Source organism: Hippoglossus stenolepis, chromosome 18, assembly GCF_022539355.2.
Source record: "Hippoglossus stenolepis isolate QCI-W04-F060 chromosome 18, HSTE1.2, whole genome shotgun sequence".
Lineage (NCBI taxonomy): Eukaryota > Metazoa > Chordata > Actinopteri > Pleuronectiformes > Pleuronectidae > Hippoglossus > Hippoglossus stenolepis.
The window spans coordinates 5,954,809-5,973,499 of NC_061500.1; the positions used below are offsets into that span (position 1 = coordinate 5,954,809).

The 18,691-nt window shown below is 42.4% G+C and overlaps 1 protein-coding gene across 1 annotated transcript in view; it reads right to left on the reverse strand.

The window, feature by feature from the left end:
• Positions 1–18,691, reverse strand: part of LOC118125730 (poly [ADP-ribose] polymerase tankyrase-1) — a 68,751-nt gene that overhangs the window by 11,790 nt on the left and 38,270 nt on the right. The window contains exons 7-18 of the mRNA XM_035184642.2: positions 13,844–13,938; positions 13,260–13,326; positions 12,852–13,038; positions 10,647–10,768; positions 10,406–10,497; positions 10,239–10,317; positions 9,118–9,289; positions 8,563–8,642; positions 6,739–6,884; positions 6,478–6,643; positions 2,555–2,774; positions 548–657 (exon numbers count right to left, since the gene is read on the reverse strand). Coding sequence (XP_035040533.2) covers positions 548–657; positions 2,555–2,774; positions 6,478–6,643; positions 6,739–6,884; positions 8,563–8,642; positions 9,118–9,289; positions 10,239–10,317; positions 10,406–10,497; positions 10,647–10,768; positions 12,852–13,038; positions 13,260–13,326; positions 13,844–13,938 — 1,536 coding nt within the window. The remainder of the gene's footprint in view (positions 1–547; positions 658–2,554; positions 2,775–6,477; positions 6,644–6,738; positions 6,885–8,562; positions 8,643–9,117; positions 9,290–10,238; positions 10,318–10,405; positions 10,498–10,646; positions 10,769–12,851; positions 13,039–13,259; positions 13,327–13,843; positions 13,939–18,691) is intronic.

Sequence of the window (18,691 nt, forward strand, 5' to 3'; positions counted from 1 at the left end):
ACAACGTAGCTGGTTTCAGGGTAACAGTGGGAGATGCTACACTCTGTATGTGTGTGTGTGTCTGTCCCCAATATGCAGAGCTCATTAAGTTTTCATTCAAACATGTGTTTTACTCTTTCAGTAGCAGCGTGCTGTCTAGTAGAAACAGTATGTGACTCTGCAGATGACAAAAGACTCCAGAGGAAGGACAAATCACAGGCTCTTCTTCAGAGACGTGTAATAGTAAATAATAATAGTCATTTAACATTTAAATGGGGAAAAAGAGTGGAAATAAGTAAAATATCTAAAGTCAAACATCAGAAATCTGCAGGCGTTTCCTGAGCTGTGAAAAGCAAAACGCTGTAAAGCACCAGTTTTTTCAAATCCCATCCCTATTAACATGGATGCAAGTTACAAAATAAAACTCTGTCACATGCATCACATGATATGGATTCAATGGAGAAAGATGCCCAAAGGTATTCATTGATATACAAATACAATAATATAATTCAATAAATAAACTCGATCAGTGGTTAATGGTGAATTACTTAGTTTGTGTGTGTCTTACCCCGTATGAAGCAGCGTTGTGTAAAGGTATCAGCCCTCCTTTGTCCTGTGCGTTAACATCGGCTCCATGTTCCAACAGATACTCTGCTACCTCAAGGTTGTTGTATCCGGCTGCAGATCAGTGTGGGTTGTGTGGAAAACACAGCAGGCCATAAAGGAAGACAATGGAGGAGAGGCAGAGGCCGACACAGAGAGGGAACGAGGAGAAAACAAAAAAATGGAGTCAGGCAGTGACAGAGAAATTAACAAGAGAGAGATAGAGACACATGTCAGCCTACATCTGCTGCTGCAGCGTGTAATCATCTTTTCCTTTTACAACCCACTGCGTCCAGGCAGAGGGTGTGTGGGTGTTTCTAAGTGGTCCAGATCCATGAAATAAAGACCTTCAGAGTGTTTTTCAGCCGTTCCTCAGCTATAAAAGTGTCATCCTCTAATTAAGATATATACGTTATCACGATACAAGGCTCAGTCTGGTCTAGAAAGTCTATAAATAGAGTCTAAAAATGGACGGAGGCAAAATCGATTGTCTGTCCAGAGGAGGATGAAGAAGACGATGCAGGAAAAAGTAGTCTATGTTTATGAATGTACTCTTCAGTCTGGGTTCAGCTCTTAGTTTGACAGCCTTTTACTATGTCTACTATGTTAAACACTGTGTGGATTCCATGCAAATTTGTGACAGTTGCAACACTTTTTCAATAACAGATTTGAGCCAGATCAATTTTCAGATGAGTTCAGCATCAGGATCATGTCCTCCTCCTCCTCCTCCTCCTCCTCCTCCTCCTCCTCCTCCTCCTCCTCCCACTCACCAAAAGAAGAGATTTCTCACAGTAGAAAAAGAGAAGGAGAGATTCACTGCCTCAGACAGGAGGTCCCAGACATATTTTAGGATATCAGTGGGACAGTTGAGGTCCTGCTGAGGATGTTAAAGCTACTTCTGAGGAGGCAGGAGACCACACTAGGCTGCTATTGACCCAGAGCAGTGTGTGTCTAGGGTAAGTTGTTATGCTGGAGTGCACAGTGATCGGCTGATGACTCTATTTGTGCTGCAAAAGCTCAGAAAAATAAAAATCCCCTCAGACGTGCACATCAATCACACGATAGAAACGCCCCCGCTGTGCTAAGACCTGAAGTTCAGATGAGTGATCTGTGAGCTAAACCTTGAGCACATGATTGTCAAAAATGTTTTCATCAAAACTTATTGATAAATCTCCGAGTTGTCCAAGCCTGCTTGTCTACGATCAAAGTGATTCTGCCCTCTTGACTCACTCCCTGTCTGTAAGTGTTCGTTGCCTTGTTCTTGGCACCGCACTCGAGCTAAAATCCCAAGAGGTCGACTCCTGCCGAAACACTGGAGCCAGAGTGATTGGCACCAGCAAATATGCCATCTCCACTAGTCGCTCAAATCCTGCAGACTTCAGCCAAACAGTATCTGAAAGCCTTCTTGCTTTATCCCTCATTTTAATGTGTCTGCTAAGTGAGCTTTACATAATCAGAGAGGTGTTGGCGGCTGCAGCTCAGGGGGCAGAGCGGCTCGACCAGTCGCTATGTCAATGTGGCCTGGGGCAGGACACTGAAACCCAAATTGCTCCTGACGGCAATGCTGACAGAGTGTGAATCAGGCGCGATAGAGAAACTGCTTTCAAACAAGCACTGAAGTCTCGACATTTTCCTAAAATTTTCAGAGGGGGGGCTGTTGATGACATTTCAAACACGCAACAGACGCAAAACTGGAATGAGACAAATATCCCAGGATGAATAAGAGGAGCTATGCACAAAGAAGACGTTGACGAAGACGTCAACTTGGAAAGACAACGAGATTCAAGATCTTTAGGGGATTAAGGGCCGATGCCAGTGGTCTTCATATATAAAAGGCAAACTCCAGTTTCAGGGTCAAAGGTTTCCAGTGGTTTTTATGCCTAGAAAAGACTAATTTACCATTAACTTACTAAAATGAGCTGCTGATATGTGGCTGTGTGTCTGCGGCTTTGTCTTTCCTCGTGTACACTACCTGCCAGGTGCAGCGGGGTGGAGTTGCGTCCCTGCGTATCCCGACAGTTGATATTGTCGGGGCTGCACAACTTCTGCACCCTGGCCAGGCAGCCTTTCTTAGCGGCGTCCAGCAGGGCGGCGTCTCCCCGGAGCAGGTCCTGGATGTCGGTGTCTCCGTCCTTCACCAGGTCCAGAGGCGTGTTCCCGTCTCGGTTCTTCTTGGTGGGGTCGGCTCCGTGCTGGAGAGACGAGGCCAGAATGGAGGAGATGGAGACAGAGTTAATTTTTTTTAAAAAGGGCGGTGTGTCAGTGCCCATCTATAATTGAGTCAGTGTTCACAGAGGTCAATCCAGCTTAAAGTTCTTTTCTGCGAAATGTCAAAGTCAAAAAGCAAAAAATTTGACAAACCACAAATGTCAGCACAGAACATACGCTACCCATAACTTACAGTCCTCAAAATCCCTCATCCTTCAAACCCCAGTGAGGGGATTTTCAAGACGATGACAAGCAACGAGCGAGGAGAGGATGAAGGTAAATCACCAGAGAGGAGAAGAGAGGGAGAGACAAAGGGAGGTGGAGAGGTGAGGACGGGACATCCAGTGAAGTGGAAAACACCGCCCACCCTGGAGAGCGGAGCGGGGAAGCAGACATTTCTATCACTCAACTGTCTCCTAGGTTACGGTTTAACTTGTCGCTTCATTGTAAGTTTTGAAATCCGCTCATTAAAATTGGATGTCGTGGGACTGGGGTCTCCTTGGTATCTACTGCTGGCCTGGAAAAGCCCGAGATATCTCTCTCACGGCTGTATGGATGGTTTCTTTGAACAAATCCACGTTCATGTTATTCAGTCCTACTTCTCTATTTCTTTTTTTCTCATCTCCTTACTGATGTTTACCTGTAATAGATTCACTGTGCGGGAAAATTAGAATAGAAATAACCCGGGGACATTACCATATAAATAAATGTTTACATATACATATAAATAAAAGTTTTCTTACACCTCTATTGAATTCAGTCTGCACTGATTCGCCGCGACATTAATACAGGCACCTGGTTTTAATGGTGTTCATTCTGAACCATCAGTGATGTGATTTAAAACTCATTTTGTGATTTTAACCATTTTTCGCGGCTTCGTGGCTGCACCGAGTCAAGAGAAAAACAATTAGCCACCGCGTTGAAACCAGTTAGCTGCTTTAATGTGGTGGCTGATTTTTCCATTTGCAGCTCGAGAGGGAATCAAAAGAAAAAACACAAGAAGAGCCGAGTGTTCAGCCACTGTGACGGAGCACAGAAAAATAAGATGCCACATACACAAGGAGTTCAGATTCCATCAAGAAAAACTCCAAACAAGATGTCACCTTGTCTGATTGACAGCCAGTCTCTTACTAAATGATGATGAAGGGCATTTCCTCCAGCGAGGCCCAACAGTCCCCCTGAGGAACCACATTTAAATCCATGAGATCCGGATTATTATTTGGATCTGCACCACATGGCACACACTCATAGATATATTTTAAACGGCCCGAGTGTAATGGAAATACAATCAGTAGTTTTTGCGTAGCCCTGCTTACAAACAAACGTATATAAAAAAACAACGGATATATAACCTCCTTGGCGGAAGTTAAGACGTTAATATGCTTTTTATATTTCTGACACGATCCTTCCTGAGCCCTGGGAGCGAAAGCTGCAGAGTTTTATTCTCAGCACAAATAAAGGGACAACAGAGGAATGACAACAAACAGACAGAGACAAAGGGAAAACCTTCTGCCGGACTCTGGAATAGTTTATTCAGAAAGAGAGAGAGAACAGTTACATCCCGGGGCCGTGGCAGATTAACACCAAAGTGCAGGAACACTCTGTTACTCGTGTGCATGTGTGTGTCTGCGTTTGCGTTAAAAAGGGGAAACGAGGACGCTGCCATGTCTACACAACATCCAACTGAAATTTGCCACATTGAGAACTTGAGATAAATCGATCAGCGTGAAAAAGAAAGTGTCCACTTGCACAAATCGATCTTCTGTGTGCGTTTGTAAACCTCAGAGAGTCGGAACCAATCATCGGATCAGTGAACGTGAGGCGGAGCAGCTGTGACTCAGAACGACTGTTTCGATGGCACAGATTCATCTTGAAACACAAAGACACAGAGTTTTCATCTGATTTATTCATGAGCTGCTGCATATGGATACGGTTCGGCCGATGGCAACAGCCATTAACAGCCCTTCCAACAACAAAGAACAACAGCTTCCAGGCCTGTAAAAGGAAACGACTCCATCGCTGAGGATGAACAATTCCCACGATGCCACGCTAACCTTATGTCGGATGAACACAAACAAAAGCTGCTGAGGCAGATGGTGTCCCTGGATATTGATTGAACTAAAGAGCTGACCAGCCACAGTGGCCCTGACTGACTCATGTTAGCAACTACAGACGAGTGACAATAGAAAGCACAAAGCGTCTTAATAAAGTTATCGGAGTCGATTCAGTACGACATCCCCGGTGCTTCCAGTGTGCGCCTCTGGGAAATCCCTCACAACCACAGCAGCCAGTGCAGGTTAGCTCCTCTGCTCTGTGACACGGAGCCCGATCAGACGGGGGAAGCAGCCTTTTCCCCAGAGCTGACACTTTCCTAAACGCTGCCCACTCCCTTCGACCGTGACTGTTGTCCAAGCAACTCTGCTGCACCAGTCAGACCCCCTGCATCATCACTGTTTACTCTGTTATCACCAGCACCACCTTGTCAACCTGACCTTGTTAATCCCACAATAAATTCAGGGGCCCCCCCCTGATCCATAGCAATGACAATTTTGTCCTCAAACCATCTGCGGGGCCCCATGCCAAAAAAAGCTTTGCAATTTTAGACTTTTGGTTGAAGGCTAGAATATCTATGATGAATCATGTGCTTCTTCTTGTAAGGCCCCCCCAGGTTCCTTTTGCAAAGGGCCCCCCAAAGTCCTTTGAAACACTCCTGCTGACAGTGAGCCATAACCTTTAAATGTCTCAATTGTCCTTGAACAAACGGCTTTTTGCAGTGACTTTTGTATTTAGTCTTTTATTATATTTAGATTATGTAAGTATTTAACGATAAAGAAGCTTCAAATTGAATCTTACTGTGCATTTACTCTAAATCATCACATGAAGCAACCGAGTCCCTACTGTTGATGTGTGTAGGGTTTTAGTTTGAGACTAAGTGGGAGTGAGGACATTTTGGCTGGTCCTCGCATTCTGTGACAAGGTTGTTTAAGGTTTAAAACCAGGTTTAAGGCTAATGGGTAGAATAGGGATAAGATTAAGGTTATAGGAGAAGGTTAGCGGGTTGGGAAATGCATTATGTCAATTTATGTCCTTATGAAGACAGAAGCACAAACCCTGTGTGTGTGTGTGTGTGTGTGTGTGTGTGTGTGTGTGTGTGTGTGTGTGTGTGTGTGTGTGTGTGTGTGTGTGTGTGTGTGTGTGTCCTTTGTGAATTCACCATTGCCGATCTAACATTAATTTATTCAGGCCCATATGGCAGCAACACAGTGGTGATGTAACCTTGTCTGGAGGTGTTTATGACTGAAAAAACAAAAACACATCCAGCTGTAAAACTAAAACATTTTCACACGACTCATTAAGAGAGAGGTGACGATCAGAAACCAGTCTTATCTTTGACTGAATGCTCTCTTCTGATTGGTGATCATTCTTGTAAATACTGTCCACTGAAACTGTGTAGAAGGGGATAAAGTTTAATATTTACAGAAGGTTTTAAAGCTTCCAGTTGACCAAGACGTCATATCGAGGTGGCTGCAGACACTGAAAACCTACTAATGTCTACAAAATAAATTGTATAAACTGTATTTGAGCACGAGTTGATTTCATCTAAGATTCACATTAATACCCAGATGATTAAACAACACTCGGTACTGAGAGCGAGTTACTTTTAAGAAAGAAACGTGCAGGTCTGACCTTGAGCAGCAGTTTGCAGATCTCGTATTTGCCCTTGGCGGCAGCTTCGTGAAGCGGCGTGAACTTCCACAGGTCGGCCACGTTGACTGAGGCTCCGTGTCTGACCAGCAGCTCGGCCACCTCGTAGTGGCCGTACGAACAGGCGTTATGGAGGGGAACCAGGCCACTGCGGAAGAGACAAGACCAGTTAAACCCACACAGATTCACACTTGTGTTTCTAATATTTACTTTTACGTTGTCTCATAACTCAAAGTATCGCACCCTTTGTCCTTGGCGTGCACGTCGGCTCCATGGTGCAGGAGGTACTCCACCCCGGACACTCTGTTGTATCCAGCAGCAAAGTGAAGGGGAGTCGAGTGTCGTCCCTCCAGATCTCTGCAGTTCACATTCTGAGCCGTGCACAGCGACTGAAGAGACAGAGAATGAGATACAGAAAGAGAATAATAAAGTCTGTTTGAAATGGCTTTCCACGGGACCGGTATCTATGAGTTTGTGTAATTTGGTGCCACTTGTCTGAATATAAGGGGACTGGTGGAGGTATTGAGTGCCAGTCTAGTTTAATGGTATTTACGGGATGATGCAGAGATTGTTTTGGAAAGACAGAACTGGTTTGTATCTTTGACCCGTCGCCTGCAGAGACCATTGTTCCAACAGTCACAGTCTGAACCTCCTCGACGTTTGAGCAGTTGACAGGAATCCTCCCAGAAAATGTGCAAAAAAAAGTGGTTTTTTTTTAAAAAAAACGTCAATCTGTGCACGTACGTGTCTGCGCCTCAGGTATAAAAATAAAAAAAAAGACAGACAGAAAGCCCGACCAGACATGATTGTCTGGTCTGCTCAGATTCCTCACCAACCTGCCAAAGCCTCACACTTCACACGCTGACAGATCCTCTTCATGTGGATAACCATACCTGTCCGTCTCCACAGCCTCCGCTCAAAATACTCTGTCAGATACTTCACCGAATGTTACCAGGTCCTGACAATTAGTGGGTGGTTTTTTATCCGAAGTATATTACAGCGCATCGCTAACGCCTACCCTTTGAACATGAGTGGGCCCATCGGAAATCAAACCGAGATCAAACTAAAACTAACTGTGGCGGTGCAACGAGCCGCATGAGACGGCTGTGATCAGAATGTTATGGTCGGAAATCTGTTGAGATGGGAAATGTGGCCTTTAATAAGAAAACGATTGGCAATTTTCCTTTATCAAAAATCAATGTGACTAAAAAATACAAAAGACACAAACAGAAAAGATTTGCTTTACAGAGAACAATATCCAAATGGCATTTCATGAAAGTCAATACGACCGGGACTCCATAAGAGCAGCAGGAGCAGCGAAAAGGTCACGACATGTTGTTCCATTTTAATTTAAAAATACTGTTGGCGTACGTTCAAGTTTTCGTGGGGTAAGTTCACCAGAGACACGATTTACAGATTTTCTTTTTTTCAGATTTGAAGACAACTTACTGACACGTTTATCTAATCTATATCTCAACCTAATTCCCCTGTGAGCTCAACAGGAGTCAAATGTTCAGGTATTTAAGGTTTGATAAAATCCTTTCCATTTTCATTTATGCAGCTGCTAAAGTTCAAAGCCCATTTTTCTGGATAAGAATCCACATTATTTCGAAAATTTAATGAGCCAATTAAAGAAGATTTCTGCTCACTCAGAGCCAATTACTTCCTGGGATTGGTCTACACACGCGGAGGCGACTGGGGTCGTGTTCTTTTTCTAAAATGTCACTTTTCATTTTTCAAATTAAGGCAAAATTGATTTTTTAGGAGGATAAAATGTGAACTGTAACCATGTAACACCGACCCCCCGTAAGGCAAACTGACTATTTCTTATTGTTAGACCCATGCGCTAAGGTGAAAGTTAAGCTTTAAAGGATTTATTATTACATTACATTTCACTTGATCATATTCATGTATCTAAAAAACTAGAGCCCGACTTATTTTTTAGTTGGCAGACAAAAATATGATATAAGCCTTTTGCAGGCTTTACCTTTATGTACAAAGTTGATATATGATTTTTTTTTACTCCACAACATCAGCCAGATAATAAATGTGAAACAATCAAATCACCTTGACAGTGTCCAGGTCTCCAGCTTTAGCAGCTTCCAGAAGTCTGTAGTCCACATCTGAGTTTCTCACCGGGACGTTCTCTGCACAGCAGAACGAGGAGAAATGTGGATTAGAAATACTTTTCCTCCACAGCTGCTGCAGGTAAATGTCACATGCAGAATCTGCCATTGTTCTATTCACCTTCAATAACTGCAGATTTGTAAAGATGATGTAAACAACACAAGAGACGTGTTTTAAGAAGGAGAAAATTCAACAGATTTGTTAGAAAACAAAGATACACACAAAGGGTTTGGTGAGAAACGCTGAATGTAAACAATACTTGTGTTTGTTTCCAATATTCTGTGGAATTTTATTCCGTCTTAAAAAACAATCTGCACCTATCTGAAGTCAGAAAATATCAATATTGACCTTTACAGAACAATCGCAGTTAATCTCACTGTTGCCAGCGAGTGCATAGCAACCAAAACCCAGCACCTACGTACACATCTGCACACCAGCCGCCCGCCCACACACACACACACTAACACACACACACACACAAAAAGGTTGGTGTACCGTTGAGTATTTGCTGAACGGCTTCATTTCCCATTTGAGCAGCAGTGAAACCCTGCAGCGACACCAGCGAGGCGTCGGCCCCGTATCCTAGCAACAGCCTGCAGGTCTGAAGATGGCCTGCCAGCGCTGCGCGGTGCAACGCCGTCTGACCCAGCGTGTCCAAGGCGTTCACCTGCCAACACAAATATCTTTGTAAGATGATTCTTGAAAGGAAGCTTCAGTTGCTACGTTTGTTCCTTAAACTGCTTCACTTCTCACCGGCCTTATCTACAGTCAAGTTCCACTACTGTGTCCAGGCAACCATTCAATATATCATAAGCTTTGATTTCTTTCAAAATCCAATCCAAACTTTTATATAAAAAATCTAGAAGTCGCTCTGGAAGCACATACCTCCAACTTTACATAGATATTAATGCCCTCCATATGCCCACCATGTTAAAGAGACTGGCCCCCCTTCCGTCTACAAAATGTCATGGAAATCGGTTCAGTAGTTTTTGTATATATAAAAAACAATAATAACGTCTTCGGTGGAGCTCATATTCGTTAACGCAAGATGTTTACATTTAAGAATAAACATGTCTACATGTGTGTAAACTTTCAGAATGCCTTGTGACGGCCTCAGTACAAATATTCAACAAAATGCGTCCTGGTAGATGTTGTTTACTGATAATATTGTAGAAACTGTCGTGTTTAGTAATTAAATCACACATGGTTAAGTTTTATGATTATAATTAACCTTCAGTCACACTATATGAAATGTAAAATTGAGATATTGACGTTCTGTATATCATGATGCATTAAATCTTAAGGAAAAATCAATTCAGAAAATGGAATATTTGTTTTCATCTAATCCCAACAAATTACCTCATAAATCACGCTTCATCATATCGACGCAAAAACATTATTTACATTCATTTATTGTCATAAAGAAGTCCCGATCGTGGATTTACAACATCACCCACAACATGAGGCCTGAGAGTTCAAACCAGACCCAGGAACAGCAAACAGATCACATGTAGTTGGTGTTCGGACAGGGTGAGACCATCTCTTCACATTTGTTCCACATGCCTGATGGGCACGAAGACGAGTCAGTGCCACAGGTGAAAATAACTGGAATTTACCTTCGCGCCGTGTTTCTGTAGCACCTCCATGATGTCATTATGAGCGCGCTCCGCAGCCACATGGAGAGGAGTCATGAAACTGCAGAGGGAACGTCATAATATTCTCATTGTTTTGTTTGCATCCATGTGTAAATAATGATCTTGTTTTGTACGAGAACAACACTCACTCTTTATTCTTCTCATTAACGTTGGCACCTTTCCTCAGCAGCAGCTCCGTCACCTGCTTCCTTTTGGGGTGAGGTGACGCCACTGCACAATGCTAACACACACACAGAGAGAGCGAGAGAGAGAGAGAGAGAGAGAGAGAGAGAGAGAGAGAGAGAGAGAGAGAGAGAGAGAGAACCATAAGTCTTTGTATCTCTGCAGGTGTGTGTGTGTATCTGTGTGTGTTTGTGTGCTTTGTCTTACTAGTGCGGTCTCGTGTGTGTGAGGGTGTTTAAAGTTGATGATCTCCAGCGCCAGCGTCTTCTTGGCCTTGGCCATGTCGGCTTCTCGCGCAGCTTGAAGTAGCGAGTGGCCCTTGAACTCATCTGAGCACACACACACAAAAACACTCGGTGAGATTTCCTTGACATCCTTCCTAGATTACTTCAAAGTTTTTTTTTCTCCCCCAGCAACACATGCAACAGTGTGTGTGCCGGAGTTGGAGCGGAAACAAGTGATTATCCCCCCGAGGACGGAAAAATTACAAACAACAAACTACTTTGCTGCAGAAGCGTTTGAGGCAGCATAAAAGAGGAGTCTGTTCGAGTCGGAGCAACAGCATTCATGCATTTATAATCAGACATTTAGACAAATGGTAAGAGCAGCACAGATGTCACATCATCTGGGAAATGTGGTCGAGAGAAAAAGAGAATCAACAACACGAAAAAAAATAGCTAGTAAATTGGAAACAGACGCAGCCTCTGCAGTTTATTCTATATGAGAGAGTTGAAGTCATTTTTCATCCCAGTTAGTGAAGCACCCACAGTGGCACCAGAACGTTTTGGGTTTGTGACCCCTGTAAATGTTGCAATGTCTACGTGTGATCCCATTTTTACAGGTTAAAACCTTATGAGAGATATTTTGTGCAAAACAAAGCAGGGAATTATTTTTGCCCTGAATGGATTGTTTCATTTGAAGGATTTCTGAGGCCAAGAGTCAAAACGATCTGTCAGCTGGTTCTGCATCACGACTACAAACAACTAGTACACTTGTAAACCAACCTATACCACAACCTCTGAAGCTCATTCATTATTAAACTTCTCATTTGTTTCATCATTCATCAAAGTGAAGAGTTATATGCTGTGATGACTATTTCTAAGTAAGCAGTACCTGACCTTGAAGCTGGTTGCCAGGCAACCACACAGCAAGAAAATATAAAAATCACATTGCCTAAAACGTCACACTTTACCTTTAAAAAGCCACCATTGTACTTGGCTCAGTCGAATGTCAAAGCGGTTACATTTAACGTCTTTCAATATTGTGATCTGAATTAAATCAATTCTTACCATCAACAAAAAAAAACATGTTTTCCACCTCAGTATTCAACCTGAATAAAAGGCTTAATGTCAGGGAAAGTATTCTTCAGTCTGTAGCTCAGCTTCTACCTGAGAAGCTTCCTGGCAGAGACAAGGATTTATCTTGTTTGCTTTGACTCTGGCTGCAGACGTGAAGAAAAGATACTGGGGTTCTGAGAGAATGTTTTACTTACACTGCTCTGTTTAACTTGACGTCTATTTAATGAATACATCACATAGCCCCAAGTGCTCAATTCAATTATTTCATGCATGAGGATGGAAAAGTTTCTGCATCTCAAAAAGCAACTCTTGAGAGAGAATATCAATAAAGTTGACATGTCGTGAGAGGAAAAATACGTCTCGAGCAGATGTGAATCAACTTGAAATCAAAATAAGACAGAGGTGGCAGCTGCTGATGTGTCGAGGTCTAAATCTGCTTTCATGACAATATTAAATTAACCTTCCAGAATATTTTCTTTCAAAGAAGAACAAACAACTGCAGGGTACATAATTCCAAATATTTGCACTGTATTACATTTTGGTTGCTTTCATTGGTTGTCGAACCATCCACCTGCATCCAGAGTCACTGTGGTCTTGGAAAACTGTTCCAAAACCATTATCAAATGCAAACTGGTCTGACAAAGGCAAGCTACTGTTATGATGAGCAACTGTAAGAATGAAACTCAGCCAAGGTGACAAAACACCAAAAACAACAATCGGTGACATCACAGCCAACCTCCACAGTTCAAAGAAGAATAACTTGGTGTTTTAAAGCTGCTCTTTTTCTTCTGTGGTGTTTTAAACAAATGCAACTGTACAATTAACTTAATATCAGCGTCAGTCGAGATTTCATTTTAATCTGCTCAATATATCGAGCATTTTGAACCAATAATTCCTTGTTTTCTGCTCCAGAAAACAACAGCTTTCTTTTCAAGAGAGTAGAGATTTCCATATTTAACTTGTCTTAATGCTCAGATAAACTGAAATCAACTGTTCCAAACATGACTGGTGCAAACACCCCCTTCCTAAAACAACCTATTCATTAAATCAGCACAAAGACACATTTAGCAGAGCTCTACTGTGCAGCTGCAGTTTGTGTAAGTGCCACACTCACATGTGAGTCTCTCCTTCAGCTCGGGAGTGGGCGCCATGTCCACGGAGCTCTTGCTGTGGCAGTTGAGCAGGGTCGGGTCAGCCCCGTGGCTCAGCAGCAGCGAGCAGACCTCCACCCGGTTTTTAGACGCCGCTTCGTGGAGCGGGGTGAACTGCCACAGATCCATGGCGTTAACACACGCTCCGTGCTGGAAGGAAACAACAGGGTCAGTGGAGAAGGAAGTGACAGGGAGGAAACGGAGCACAGGTTGCAATGTGGAGAGCTATGAAGTATGAAGGAATTTTTAATTAAATAGGAAAAAACAACATAAAAACAGTGGAAGTTGATTCTCTTGGGTTTTATTAAGGATCAGGATTCATTAAAGATTCACTGTTTAGGTAAATCCTCAGCCGTGTTGTTTGTTTATACCTTCAGCAGAAGTTCTGTAACTTCATAGTGTCCATAGGAGCAGGCATTATGTAGAGGCACCAGACCGCTGGAAGAGTCCAACACAAGGGAAAGTTTTTAAGATCTGCACATCAATTATTAATTCAAACCACATTCTTTACTCCTCCACTCAATTTTTATGTCTTCTGAGGTCCAATAGAGAAGTTTGTAAAAAGATTAAAAGAGCCTGAGAATGTGAGCATCTCATATAATACAAAACCATCTGATAATTCATTTCAAAGTCAGAAATGTTAATCGCATTGTGACACTTGATTAAAAAGTCTGTGCATGTCCGTCAGAACAAAATTACTTCAGTAGGTGAATCAAATTTATTCAACAAGCAGTCTCGATGGGGAAGTGAGGATAAATTTGAAAACCTTATCGGAGTGGTTAGCATGTTTTTCCTGTTTGAAAATGGTCAGAGCCAATCAGAATGCTGCAAGTTGATATTAGCCAAATTAAAAAGACTTGTTTTATATCAAATACATTTCTATATCTATAATTTAATAATATTTTCCTTTTCCTTCAAACTCTTTCGTTCCTTTATTTTGCTTTCGTGTACGTACCCCTTGTCCTTGGCGTGGACATCTGCTCCGTGCTGTAGTAACAGCTGAACTATCCTCACCCTGTTGTATCCTGCTGCCAGGTGGAGTGGGGTGGACTGCAGAGACACAGAAGGAGAAAAAAATAAATTAAATGTCGGCCCATATGTTCTTTCTGTGGCGTGACAAGCCACCGCCGTGATTTCGTTATCATCAGTCCTGTATACAAAGAGTGGGTTGAGAAAACGCACACAGGTTTTTTCGCTGAGCACATTTCTTTAAGGCAGGACTTTTCCACGGGGGAATGGGATTTTCCACTCCTGAATCAGTCTCCGGTGACAAAGACCGACTATATTTCCTCTATAAAAGTGATGAAAAGCCGCAGTTGTGGATGTTTTATGATGTGTCTGAGATGAGATGCAGCGTTTCCTCTATACGCTCGTCCTCCCGAGCCGGAGTGACACCCAGACGGGAGGAGGAGTGGGCGAGAATGTTCCCATCATTCAGTCACATTCAAATTGATCAACAGAGATTTAAAGTATGATTAGGACTGTGGATTAAGTCATGCACATGCAGCAGGAAGATATGAAACTATGACCAATGAGCAAACAAGACATTTGCTTTATTTTTTAAAGTTGCATTAACTACATTAAATGCCTGAATTTGGGCCAAGTACAGTCCAGACAGTTATTTAGGCAGTTATACACTTTTGTTCTCCAGACTCTGAGCTTCAACGCATTCAGTTTGAAACAAAACAATGCTTTGTTGCATCAAAGTGCCAAGTCTCAGCTTTAATTTGAGTGGGTTTACATCAGTATAGACAGAACTGTGTGGGAGATATGGCCCTTTTAACACATAGTTCCCAAAAGTGTAGAGTATGAACTGACACTGAAAGAGACAACGGGTCCAAGCCAAGAGCAGAATTACTTTAGAACATTTACAATACGGGCATCTGTTAAAAGGGCCATATCTCCCACACAGTTCTTTATACGTCTACGTAAACCTACACAAATTAAAGCTCAGAATTGGCACTTTAATGCAGTAGACATCGATTTAGTTCAAACTGAAAATGCTGAAGCACAGAAACTGAATCACAAATAAAGTTGTAGCTGTCCATGTCTGTATTTTAGACGGGCTGCACCACAAATATTCCTCTTTGACACTTAGTACAATTCCAGTGAATCCAATACTTTGCAATGCGACTATAAAAAGGAGATTCATGGCCTCGTGGCTTTGAAACTGCTCGATGCCTATCTAGAAAATTATGCAACAACTTTTCAAAATGTCACAGATCCAATCATTTTGGACCTCTATTATATAATGTTTTAACGAATGTCAAACAAATATCAAAAGTGGCTGCAACTGTGTGTTTTCAGAGAATTTAGCTCCATGCGTTCGGATGAGATCTTGAAAAATATTTCATCTTTTGTGATGTGCTCCCTCAGCTCAACTCGACTCGGCGGAGAAGCAGCAGCGAAGCGGAGGGAGGCGGATGGTTCCACAGATGGTTCACTCGTACAGGATGTGACAATGTCGTTGCAAGGAGCAGAACACGGCACACGAGTTAGTCATAACCCTCGTTTCATTTTATGCAGCGTCGTTCTGTGTCTGTGTTCTTGTTACTGCAAATTGTTGCGAATATAAATAAACAGGGTAAAAAACACTGAGGCGTTAATCAGCTCCTTAAACGCTTGCTACCAGTGAGTCATCTTCTCACACACACACAAACACACACACACACACACACGGATACATAAATGCACGCAAACACACTCACACGTGCTGCTGCATCACTATGTTGTTGCCGGGGTCAGACTAGTTTAAGCTCCACCTCCTCAATCTGTGAACATGTATATTTATGTGTATGCACGCTCGTGTGTACATGTGTGTGTGTGTGTGAGACAACTGCCTCAATAAGTCTTGTATTGAATTCTCCACACAGACGCTTATTGGGAGTGAAGCCATAAAAAAAAACGTCTCCAGCCGAAACTTATATTATGATCCTCTGACCTCAGCAGCCACAGACCAGTCACAGTAATAATCACAAGCATCACCCATTTATCTAGTATCTGACCCGTCGTGCATCCTCCAACTCTTCCCCAAATGCAGCCTGTTGTTTTCCTAAAGCTCCGAACTGCCATTTTACGAAGCACAGCTGCAGGTTTTTTCATTAGTTTTTACTACACCCACGGCCTTATAATGAGTTCCTTTTTAATTAATGCTCTTTAAATAAGAACCACCGTGCAGCAGCAGCAGCGGAACAGCGAAGGGAGATGAAGGTTTTCACATGTGCTCGTCTTTACACAAGCACAATAATTCTGCTGGTGACAAAACAACGAGCGCGGCGAAGGTCAAACGAGGCTGTTTACACAAGTGCCTGAAATGACAAACCTCCCCAGTGTATTCCAGTTTACACACAAGAAGTTTGTATTTACTGTACAGAGAAATATGAGGATGAGAAAAACACTATCAGTCAGTTTTACTCGAGTTTCTCTATTTACATTTATGGCACTGTCACTCCATGTTATACTTATGTATCCCATATATAGCTATTGTCAGGATAAGCTAGGATAATTGGAAATAACGCTGTTTGCATGCAAGTCAAACATTTGCCCCATCTCATTGGCCTATACGAAATTTGCTGTATAAATAAAGTTTATTACTGTAATTATTGTTGTTGTATTTTATCTTTAGAGCTATTTAGCCAAGCACTGATTATCCAATTAATTAATTAGCAATTGAGATACAAACTGTGTCTCAATTCAGGGGCTGCATCCCTCCGAAGCCGTATTTGTAGACTAATTATGTCACAGCGCCGAAACTACGCTGTCCCAATTTTCGAAGGCTCCGACAAATGCGGCCGACAAATATGTCCCTCCACCCCCCCCGAGCAACGGAGGCAAAAATTGGGTAGATCCATCCTGGCACAACATATCCCATGATTCATTGGGCTTCAGTAAGTGACAAACTGTTTTTCAAAAAGGTAATGGCAGCAAAAAGCGAGGCAAAAAAAACGTCAGAAGAATTTATTTTTAAATGTAAATACACAACCGAAAAGCTAACGGTACACATCAACCGAAGACCATTTTTGTCCGTAGATTTGTTGCTAGGTGACGGCTGTCAGCGCGGGATGCAGCAGACGTCAGCTGTGTAGACCGGGTCCTCTGAAGGATGCGGCCGCTGAACTGAGACATCGCTATAACGTGTATATTTGTGAATTTAAGAGGTGTTATTAAAAATGTATTTTGCATTTTTGAACAGAGCCTCACCAGTTACATCCGGACTTTACGCTGAGATAAGCTAACCATCGCTCGCTTTGTATGTAGCACACAAACATGAAAGGAATATTGATCCTTTCATCTAACTCTTGGCAGAACCTTATAGGAGCAGATGATTAATTAATCCATTAAAGTGTAGGATTGTTTATTTTCCTCACTTCTGAGTATTTCCCTGAGTGTCTGTTGATTAAATCCAGTTTTTAGATTGATTTAGTTCATGTTTGGTACCCGAACCCGTACCTGTTTATTTCCCTCTGTCCCTAATGTCCTCTAAGACTTGATGAAATATGTCGCCCTGGAGTGAAACCTGGTGGACTATATTTCAAACAGATGCAATCGGCACTTACACAAGCAGACTGAGAGTGAACAATGGCAATAAAGGAAAAAAAAATACTCTGTTGTGTTTTAATCATCTAAAAGCTTTCTTTGCGGACCGGGGGGAGAGTGAGGAGGGGAAGAGGGGAGGAGGAAGATGAAAGAGGGAAATATGGGAGGAAAACGAATGAAGCAGGAAGCGAGGAGCGATGCAGAGGGTACGTTCAAGCTTGGATGGAAAAAATACTAATCTTGTTTTCCCTTGGTGGCATTTATCTTTTTTTAATTCATCCCTCTCCTCTCAATGGAAATATATCTGCATCCGATGGTCGCAGTAAATTCAAAGAGTCGACTAGATTTTTGCTTATTTGATCGTCAAACATCAAAGACAATCGTCAATATCAAAAATGCAAATTGCACATTTTTGATTTAACACACCATTTGGAAACACATGGGGTGTGTAATCTGCCTCTGTGTTATTCCCGTCTTTGTTTCCATTTTTCTTTAACCTCTCTTACATCCTCTCTCTCTCTCCCTCTCTTCCTCCCTCTCTCCTCCTTATGACCCTGTCAAGTTGTTCCCATGACAACGGTGACTGCTAGCTGTCAGCAGTTGCCATAGCAATGAGACATGATCTATCTGGGAGGGTGAATGGAAACATTTGGACCATTTTGTCTAGTATTGCGTGTGCGTGTGCGCGTGCATGTATGTTATTCCTTAGCTTTCCCTTGCAGGTTGCAGACCTGCTTCACTCTTATCAACATAAGTCTGAACTGCACTGAAGCTTTAGTGTTGGACGTCGCCCGAATAAAAGTTTCTGTCAAATGAGTCGCGTAAACATGAGAACACAACACTGCAAAAAAATAATTTAACTATTGAGCAGAGACCATTTCAGTTGTGTGATATGATTCAACTTAAATCGAAGACCAGTTTAATTTGGGTTTATTTATGCATCTTATTATACCAAAGACTTCTGCGTAAACACGATCTTCACAACAACTTACAATCTTATTTTTTGTCAGCGAACATCGTGGAAGACACCCAGTGTAATAAAAAGCTGTCTGTACCTGCACTGAAACCAAATATATAAACCTTTCACACACTGTGGCGTAGATGTGATCTGCAGCGTGGGTTTGAGCATCAATCAGTAAATGAACGCACCCTGAGGTCATAAATATCTTCACCTGTGAGAAATGCTGTGGAGATTCTGCACGATCAATCCGCTGGTGGACAGAAAGACAGAATACATCTTGTAGTAACGACACACACACACTCATCT